The sequence below is a fragment of the Neopsephotus bourkii genome, unplaced genomic scaffold (assembly GCF_033783945.1).
Source record: "Neopsephotus bourkii isolate Nb327-2 ecotype Australia unplaced genomic scaffold, CSIRO-AGI_Nbou_v1 NB_1287, whole genome shotgun sequence".
In the NCBI taxonomy this organism is placed as follows: domain Eukaryota; kingdom Metazoa; phylum Chordata; class Aves; order Psittaciformes; family Psittacidae; genus Neopsephotus; species Neopsephotus bourkii.
The window spans coordinates 2,200,530-2,210,545 of record NW_026901771.1 but is presented as its reverse complement, the minus strand read 5'-3'; the positions used below and the strand labels follow the sequence as shown (position 1 = coordinate 2,210,545).

Here is a 10,016-nt window from a genome sequence, read left to right as displayed (position 1 = left end):
CTGTCTTAATATTAAGGGGGTTTTGCTGTAAGAGGAATGAGGTAGAACACAGATCCTTGGTTTATGAGCCAGAGCCAGGTGTTCTGCAGTCCAGCTACAGTTGCCACAGGGCAGAGTAGTCTCAACCTAATTACAGTTATTAAACTGCTGGTTTTAAAGCATTTTCTTCCTCCAAAAAGAGAGGGGAAGAAATTACAGTTTGGAGACCAAATCATGGTACTAAAACACAGGATTATACGGTCATTTGTTTTGCAGCTTAAACAGTGTTCTGAACATTATGTGGGGCTAGTAACAAGAGGAAGGCAGTGGGTTGTGATACAAACTCAATGTGCTACAAGCTGGCCAATCTCTCCTTTATGAAGAAGGAGATGACTGCCACTGCCAGTGTCCATGCAGCATGTGAGATCACTGTTTGAAGAGATTCCTCCCCTATCTACTTGCAGTGATGACCCAAGTGTTCTGGGCTTGCTTTTGGCAAGTAACATCCACATCTTTCGTCTCTGTTCGCCAGGGTGGTGAATTGCACACACAATTACTCCCTGGCATTATGCAGCATGTAGTGCCAACAGCATCTCTGAACAGCTACTCTGTTTTGGGGTTTGTTCAGTGCCTCTCCCCTGCCTTTTCTCCCTTCCCTCTTAGTTTGAGCTATATATTAAACTTAAGGCAGTAGAGTTACAGAGCATGTGTAAAGTGTCTTCCCTCTCAAGGCTTGCTGGCTGCTGCTAAGACCAAAGCATGCGTGGCACAAGACCTGACAGAGGGGCCACCATTCAACAAAGTTCTGAGATGCCATCCTAAAAGAGGTTGCCAAAACAGGGACTTGTTTAAAAACAAGGCAAATTTGTCTCTGTAATTACATCTGTGTTTAATAACTGTCTTTACTTCTGAATTCGAACTTCCCAATAGTATCTTACTGGATAGTCTCCCTCTTTTCCTCCTCATGTAAATTAGTCTTCTGTCTGCTGCCACACTTGAGTACTGACCCATTCCTCTTTCATGTCACATTACAGATGCAATCATCAGGCCTCACGCAACTTCAGACACACTGGTAGCCTTTGCCAGGTTGGAAACCTGACGTATTCCAAGCCTGTTAGCTATTTCCTAACCCATTCCTCCCTTGCTATTCACATCTTTTTCAGAAGGGGAGTTCTGAGAAGCTAGATTCACTGGCTCTCTTATTTACAGTTTTATTAGTACATTTAGAGAATCACAAGGCAGGAGACAAGTGAATCAAATCTGTTTGAGGGGAATTAAGATTTGCTTCCTTTTTACTACTCATGAGTTTGAAGGACCAGTTCCCAGATGTATTGCAGGAAACTCTTTTCCTGTTTGTCTCTGAGATTCTGCCCATGATCAGAGTTCTGGTCACTGGGTTACTATAGACAAGATTGTTCCTGCAATCAGTGTTTTTCCTTTATGCAAGTCTCTAGCACATCCCTCTCTCTCTTTCCTAAGTCGAAGTATCCTGTTGTTGTCATGGGTAAGAAACAACATGAGGGAAAGCGGATGACTTCATGTTTGTGCTACTGCATGCTCTGGAACTGGGAGGAGCTCTTCAAGTTCTCAGCCCAAGAGGGAAGAAAGCATGAAGCGTGTCCTGCCATCAGGGAAGTTGTTGTAACTCCTGTGTGGAAAAAGAGGTGTTCCTTTGGGCTGATTTTCTGTAGCTCTCCATCACTGGTTACCTCTAGAGCCCTCGCCCACAGCTGATGTGCTTTGACTGTCTTCAGTCCTCCTTATTCCAGGACTAGGTGGGATTGCTCAGGCTGGCAACTCCCTCTAGCCCCATTAAAGGTGTTCATAGTAGGTATTACTCACTGAAGATACTACACTGTGCAGCAGAGTTGTCTGAGTAAAATGGGTGCAAGCAAAGCTTGCACTGCAGCAGCCTCATGGGAAGGGTGAGAGAGAAGCTCACAGTGCTTCGCAGCCCTGAACAGTAACCAAGGTCCTGAGGGTGCACAGAGCAGCAGCACAGACATCTATCAGGTTGAGGAGGGAAGAAAAAGAGAATGAGGGAACAAGTAAGAGATGACAGTTGATGGTGTAAGAGAGCAACCCATAAGGTTGCAGTGATGGGAAAAGCCACTGGGGAGCCTGCAGGAGGGACAAGCCATGTGTCGCACCTAAAGCTGGGGATAGGGAAAGGGTGGGCACAGGGGAAAGAGGATCTCCCATTCTGGCTTGAGATAGGTCTGCTGCTGTAACAAATCTCAGCAAGAAGGTCTACACATACTGAGCATATATTGTGAGTTTCCCTTCCTAGGCTTACCTCCACATCCAGCAGTGTTTCTGATTGTTTGAGGGACGCTTTATATCAACAGCAGATACAAGGGAATCAGAAGCATCCAGTGACAGGTTGGAAGGGAGGAGGACACTGACTCTGTGTCCAGGTTAACCAGCTGCAAGTCGGTCGCCCTTGTAATGTTGAAATCTGTAACAGAATAGGGAGAGGCTACCAGAATGGGGAACACAGCAAGGAGGGCAAAAGGAGAGTATTTAATCCTGCCCATTTTTCTGAGGATTGATAAAGACGGATCCTGCCTCTTGTGCTGGATTAACATTCAAAGGAATACGTTCTTTTCAGGTGTGTCCTTCCCTCTCATTCCTGGACAGTTCTGTCCCTGTGCTGATGGAGCAACCATTACCATGAAGAACATCTGAAGTAGCAGGACCAAGCACAGACCCGTTCCTTCACCCCAGGGATTAGCTGTGGGTTCCAGTCCCTTCCTTGGCTGACACAGGTGCTGCAGGAACCCCCAGCACACACAGGCACACTGCTTAAACCCTTCTCCCCGGTGCTCATGGTCTCTGCGTGGTATTCAACCTTACCTGTCACTTTGATGTCGCCTGTAGCCTTGGCAATGCTGTTTTCAATCACACAGGTGTAGGTGGTGTTAGCAGTGATGTTGTGCAGAAAGGAAACCACTTTCAGAGTGATGCTTCCAGCGTTCAGCTCGTAGCTGGTGTTGGACACGTGAGGCAGGTACTCCCCAGCATCGCTGTAGGCTGCCCAGCGCACCATGGGTTGAGGGAACCAGTGCGGTGCTTCACATTGCAACGTGTCCCCACTGCTGCTGCTTTCCACATGGACCCTGGGGGTGCTGAAGGCTTTGGGAGGGAGAAAGGCAAATGTCCAGGAACTGGGCATCAAACACCCACCTGCACCTGTTGGTCAGCCCCAGGTATTTCAGGGCTACTTGCTGCTCAGCATCGCAGCACTGCACGTAGCCACGCCAAACACAGGATTGTACAGGTTGGGCTACAGGGGATGACTGCGTGGGATCGACCTGGAGACTCCTAGAACAAGACAGTGCAGTCTGATGAGACCTGCTGAGGTTGTGGCACGGCTTTAGTGGCTTGGAGTGATTGTGCTTAACAGTTACAAGCTGGTTCCTGGGCTCATAAACCAAGGGTTTCCCAAGAGCTCCTGGACACCTGAGCTCCTGGAGGAGACTGGACTCAGGACCTGGCCAGCCTGCTTCCTCAGGCAGGAACCACAGCTAGCATAACTCCACTCACCTCTGCTGGAGACTAGGGGCTGACAGGAGCCTGACCAACACCTGTGGCTTCATGGAATCATAGAACCATTTAGGTTGGAAAAGACCTTTAAGCTCATCAAATCCAACCATTCCCCAGCATTGCCAAGGCCACCGCTAACCCATGTCACCGAGGGCCTCGTCTGCACGGTGTGTGAACACTTGCAGGGACGGTGACTCCAGCACTGCCCTGAGCAGCCTGTTCCAATGCCTGAGCACCCTCTGGGGCAGGAATTGTTCCTCAGCTCCATCTAAACCTGCCCTGGTGCAGCTTGAGGCCTTTTCCTCTTGTCCCATCCCTTGTTCCTTGGGAGCAGAAATCAGCACCCTCCTGGCTCCATCCTCCTGTCAGTGGGAACACATTGCTTTGTGCCAGCACCGAACACAGTGGCTAAACCCAGCGGGCTCAGGAGAATTAAGCATCCACAATTGAAGATTTGTCCATGCCTGTGCATGTTTTGTGGTTTACTCCTAACAAGGTGAATGGTTCATACTAGCAAATATGGACTATTTCAGATAACTCTGATACGTCATGTTTAAATACTCCATAGTTTTATACACTCACTTTGAAAAAACTGAATACTTTTTAAAACAGAGAAAACATGCATTAAATAGGCTACAGTTGCTACTGTGCATCACTTCTCCTGGCTGAATATGTATCTTGATTCTAGAGAGAAAAAACTATTGTGTTATCTTTAGCAGGCATAAAATCAGGATCTTTATCAGGTCAATTAGCAACTCCCATTCTTAGGGGCTCTTTGTAGTCAGTTATGGTCCTGACAGAAGGACAAAGACAACTGAGAGCACTGCAATACTAACAGTTTCTGGAACGAGGGTGTCAAAAGAGCAGGTAAAGACATGAACGCCTCTGTAAAAGCCAGAAAACCACCCTAGTCCTGCTCAGGAGTGCAGGGCCCGATGGTGGCTGCCGGAGGGGTGGGTGCTGCACACACAGCCTCCAGCACCAGCATAACTACAGGTGGGTCCAGCCAGGTTACACCAACACGGGATTTGCTCCAGGATGGAACCCCTGGCACCGCTCACCTCCAGTCCTGTAGTGCAGCAGCGCTGCCCCGCTCCCGCTGGCCGTGGTGACGGAGCACTGGTAAATGCCGGCATCAGAGAGCCGCACATCCCGCAGCTCCAGGGAGGCATTGCCGCCCATCAGCTGCTCCACGAAGAGGGCCGTGCGGCCCTGGAACAGCGCAGCTTGCTCCTGCAGCTGGTCCTGCCCGCCTCGGAACTCATGAACCGGCCCGGTTACTCCTGCCTTCTCCCACCGGATCGCTATGCTGCCCAGGCGGATGCCGGGCTGGAAAGCGCAGCCCAGGATGCCGCGCTGGCCGATGATCCCTGGAGATGGGAGAGCTGTCACACGGATGGAGCGCTGGCCTGCAAGGGGAAAGCAAAGGGGTGTGAGGAAGGTGAGGTGGGAAGGGCAGAGAAAGGCCAGGCTGAGGCTGGACAGACAACGACACCAGCAGCAGCTACCAGTGCTCATAGCAGAGGTCATCTCCTATGGCTTCTATACTAAAATGAAGCACAGGGACATTCCTTTAGCAAGCACTATGCTTCAGAAAGTAGCTCCTCTTATTTGAGAAGATTCTGCATGCTGTTTTCTTGCTTGTTTGCATATATCAGGGGTTTTTCTCTTTTGCAGCTTCCAAAAGAGTGAGATTTTTGTGTCTTTCCTCAGTCAGGTCCTGCCTCTCTGCAGTATAAATGTGACTGCAGGCAGAGAAACAAGAGGCTGCTCTTTCATTCTTACTGGAATCCAAACCAGTTTCTTGCATTTAAGAAAAGTCAGCATTTCCCTTCCCTGGGGACACTTCCCAAGTCAAATCCTAACAGGCAATCTGGAGAATGAACTCCCTCCCAGAGCTGGCTCCTTTTTCCCGTGCAACCCTTCCCTACATGTACTTGCTCAGCACACCCCAAGGAGGCTGCTAAAGCCGAAGCAATGCATTGCTGGGGGAGCAGGGGAATGTGCCCCATCCCGGCAGATGCTGCCCAACTTCCCAGGAAATACCATTGTCTCCTCCTATCTGGGAGAAGGAGCACAGGACATGCAGGACTCTGTATGTGTAAGCTTAGGGCTCCAAGCCCAGTGACATTTCAGCTAACACAGAATCATGGAGTGGTTTGGGTTGGAAGGGACCTTAAAGCTCACCCAGTTCCAACCCCCTGCCATGGGCAGGGACACCTTCCTCTAGAGCAGCTTGCTCCAAGCCCCTGTGTCCAACCTGGCCTTGAGCACTGCCAGGGATGGGGCAGCCACAGCTTCTCTGGGCACCCTGTGCCAGTGTCTATAAATCTCTGCATTATTTACAACCCCCAGGAGCTCACAGTTTCCAGGGCGAGCACAGCTCCTGCTGGTTTGATGCGATGGAGCCGTACCTTGTTGAGAAAGACCACAATGGAAGTCGCCTGTGCACCCTTAACTCAGCCATCTGGTGTGCAAGCTTCATAAAGCAAGCCAAGTGTTATAGGTGGCACTTGCACACAAGATCACACCTCAGCCCATGCACAGGATGGAGGGATGGAGGCAGAGGCAGGGCAGACATTCATCATTCCACAGCAAGAAACCTGAGCAGTCACATACCTGAGACACCAAACCCGATGATCAGGACAGTCACTACAGCCAGAATGACAATGGCTGTAATCAAGCTACACAGGGGAAAAAGAAAGGACAACATTACCATGCAGCTGACCTCCTTCACACCTTACACCACTGGTAGGAAGGAGGTTGAAGTGGGTAAGCCACAGCCATTGGGCGAGGTGGACTGATGAAGCACACAACCACAGTAGTGGTGAACATTCAGGGGAGCACTCACCATCAAAGGAGGTGACCCATGCTTTGCCTTTGAGAGGAGTTAGCTGGCCCCAATGCAGGATGCTCGTTTCTGCATCCCTGGGGCATAAGGAAGGCCCTGGTGGTACTTGAGAGGGGCCATTTGTGCAGGGAGGTGAGCAGAGCACTGAGACAGGCTCCTGACCCCGGGAGACACCCAGTGTGAGCCAGGGAGTGGGCAGGAGGAGGCTGGAAACAGAGCCAGCAGCACGCTCTTTCCCAACACATCTGGCAGCCTCCGCATGAGAGCACATGGGTGCCTGTGCAGCCACAAACTCCTCCCACGGTTACTGTGTGCCTGCATCAGCCACTTGCACAATGTCTGAGGAGTCACTGCCAATGCCACAGTCAAAGGGCTGAAATGGAGCCATGTGAGCAAACCTCTCCTTCAGGGAGCAGCAGGGAAGGGAGAAAGGGAAGACAGGTTGAAAGAGGGGATGGAAAGGAGCGGAGGTGATGCAGAAGGCTTGCTTGACCTCCCACTGGCTCCCTTCCATCCTCATCCTTAAAGCCCGCAGCAGGTTCTCTGAGGAATCCCTGTCTGCACACACCAGCGTGCCCAGGAGGAGGGATCAAGTGCTCCCTGCACAGATGCTCTCAGAGCCCCTCATCTCACCAGCCTTTGCTCGCCACCAGGGTGGACAGCAGTGCTCTGCCTCCCATTCACAGCCCACCCTACCAGGGAGGAAAGGCCTGGATATCCTCCAGCCGCAGGCACTGGGCATCTGTGACCCATCCCCATGGACAACCATGTGCTTTCCTGTTCTGGGGCCGACACAAAGCTTCCTCCGTGTGCTGAATCACATCCACCTCCTTGAGGAGCTCTATGGCGCCGATCCCAGGGCAAGATAGTTGCTATAAACTCAGCCAAGGTTGCCATGAACAGCCCCAGCTCTCAAGCCTGGGAAGCATGGAGCAAACACACAGGAGCTGTGACTTGCCTTCACCCCTCTAGATTCAGATCCTCCTTCCCAGGAATGGGCAAGAGGAAATAGCTGGGAGCTGAGGGATGCAGCGATTGCATCAGTGAATACCAGAGGGGGTATGGCAGGAGACCAGGAGCCGGGATGCTTCCTGTGCAGTCCCTGAGCACTTCAGTGCCACCACACTTGTCTCTGGTCCTCAGAAGGACCCTCTGGCCTGACCACCACCATCTTCAGCTTGCTCACAGACAAACACAGAGCAGCACAAACGGGCCAGCACCAACGCTTTTGTCCCCTATGGTTATAGGCATCATGTGCCCACGTAGCTGCAAAGCCTTGCTAGCTCTGCATCCGGAGAGCTGCTTCCACGTCCTGGCTCAGGACAGCAACAGGGCTGATGTCTGTTCTGGGTGCACAGATGTCACCATCCCCTTCAGCACCCCTCCCCAGGGATGAGGGGAAATCAGACCCTTTGGAGTGTCCTCTGCAGCAACTGCAAGAGCCAGGAACCAAAAGGGTCTGAATTTGCCTGTGAGCCACCCACATGTACTGAGTGGATGGAGCACAGGGTGAACAAGAGGGTGCTGGCAACCCAGCCACATGCTGACAGGAGCTGTTTTGCAATGGGCCACTCCAGCAGTTCAAGTAAACAGCAATTTCCCATGCATCAGCATCATACTTCCAGTGTTTCAGAGGCATGGAACAGACAGATGAGCTGGAGCCCCGCTGCTACCCTCAGTTCCCAACATCGCTTCGGCATCCTGTGGGATGCTGCACCATGCATCCTATCCTCTTTTCCATGGTTCCATTCCTCATCAGCCAAACAGAATTGGGCATGAAACTCATTCATTCCCCACCTGAATGCTGCCAAGCACAGCCCAGGGACAGAGAGGCTCGTCACCCTGCTGTGACAGGCGGCAGAGGCACAATCCCCCTCATCTCTAGCTCCACTCAGAGTAAGCTTTGCCTCGGGAATGGGTTCGGAAGTGTAAGGACCAAAAAACCTGTAAGGAAGAGATTAAAGATCCCTTGCCTTCATCCTTTTATCAAAGCTTACGGTGGAAAAGAAATAGCATGGCAGGGGAAACACAAGAAGACAGATTTCCATTGCAGTGAGCAGTTAATGATCGCAGAGCTCAGCTGTTCTCAGCATTCCAGCTTTGTTTTGTTTAGTTGTCTAGGGGGGGAGATTATTGAGGTTGGGTTGGGTTGGGCTGCTCTGGAGGACCCCACTGCTTCCCATGAGTGGCTGTTGTCTGGCTGTGCGCAGCCACTTGTGGTGGACACAGGGGCTGACAGAGCCAGGGGCTGGCTCGCAGAGCAAGGGGGTTCTTGGTGCATATCCCTGGCAGAAGCAGCTGGGCTGCCCCTTGGGAACAACAGAGCTGGTTATTGCATGCATTCCAGATGCATGAGGAACACGATGCCCAGTGAATATTCACACCGTGTTACATTACGCCTACTGGTGATCTCACTCTCATCAGTGAAAGGGTGCAGATAATATCACTACTTACTTCTATTTAGATCTTCCTTGAGGCTCTGTGTGAGGAAGCTGGAGCACAGCTCCCGCATGAGAGGTCTCTTCTGTTCATGTGTACTGTCCTTCTCACCGCTGTTGAGCTCAGATGAGACGGATGCTCATCACAGCTGAAACCTTCCTGACAGAAAGAGGACCAGCAGGCGTGTTCCACACACCTTGCTGGAGCCTCTGCCTCCATCCCTGCCAGAAACATCCCCACTTGGGATCAAGGAAACAGCTTCTTGGTGTGTCTGTTCAAGCAGTCAAGGTTAGATGCAAACTTGGTCTGTTCATTGGAGGCTGAAGCAAGTTTGCCACTTTACCCAGCTGGTGGGGGTTATTTTCAATGAGTCAGGAGATAAGGATATGAGGCAGATATTTTTATGGCCTTCCCCCAATACTTCTTTTTCTGACTATAGTTCACCAGGGCTTGGTCAATAGGTCCAAAGGAAGCAGGCTCATTCAAATGAGAGGCACAAACCAGCTTGCACATCTTCCCAGCTCTTACTCCTGACTCACACATGGATATCCCAACCTATAACAGCAGGAACACTGAGCTTTTCTCAAGCCATTAATACCCTGACCTACCACAGATCAAACCCAAGGTAGTGGAATATAGCCACGCACACTTTCTAGGACATACATCTCCATCCTGGCTGCAGTTGATGGCCTGCACATGGGGTTCTGATTGATAGCTACATGGCCTTACTGATTGTATAAAAGAATCCATACCAGTGTTTAGGTAGCTTGGGTGAGTGCAATATGAGTCAAGCTGCAAAGAACTGCTGTCTTGAAAGCTCCTGATAGCAGGATGAGACAGACAAGGAGTCTGGAAAATGCAATTCCCTCCCTCCTCTCTCCCAAAGCAGAGACAGCTAATACCATACCTCCAGAAAATGACCTGGCCTTGGGATGCCATGGCCATGGCACCTACAAAGACAAGCCACACACCAGGTGCCCAAAGGTCCCACGCTGTTCAGCAGAGCTCCTCTCCTTCACATGACACAGTCTCCCAGGCTGTCCTGCTTAAATAACTGAACTCAGCTAAGGAGTGGTGAGCCCAAGCAGTGAACTCTCAGGAATGAGGAAGCAATGAGCATCTCAGCTCCTCCCGAGCAGGGCACTCAAAAGCAGAGGTCTGGTTAGTCACTGGGGCAACAAGAGAGACCTCCCACACCTAA

At 51.1% G+C, this 10,016-nt stretch overlaps 1 protein-coding gene across 2 annotated transcripts; it reads right to left on the bottom strand.

Annotated features, from left to right (window-relative positions):
* Positions 1–2,276: 2,276 nt before the first annotated feature.
* On the bottom strand, positions 2,277–6,251 carry VTCN1 (V-set domain containing T cell activation inhibitor 1). Of its 2 annotated transcripts, XM_061365626.1 has the most exons (4): positions 6,145–6,251; positions 4,587–4,934; positions 2,836–3,114; positions 2,277–2,437 (listed from the first exon to the last, which is right to left on the bottom strand). In XM_061365626.1, the coding sequence occupies exons 1-4, from the start codon at positions 6,242–6,244 to the stop codon at positions 2,316–2,318; spliced, it is 849 nt and encodes a 282-aa protein (XP_061221610.1). In that variant the 5' UTR covers positions 6,245–6,251; the 3' UTR covers positions 2,277–2,315. The 2 variants fall into 2 exon arrangements, with proteins under 2 accessions (XP_061221610.1, XP_061221611.1); XM_061365627.1 differs by lacking the exon at positions 6,145–6,251 and having other exon boundaries at positions 4,587–5,271.
* Positions 6,252–10,016: the final 3,765 nt, after the last annotated feature.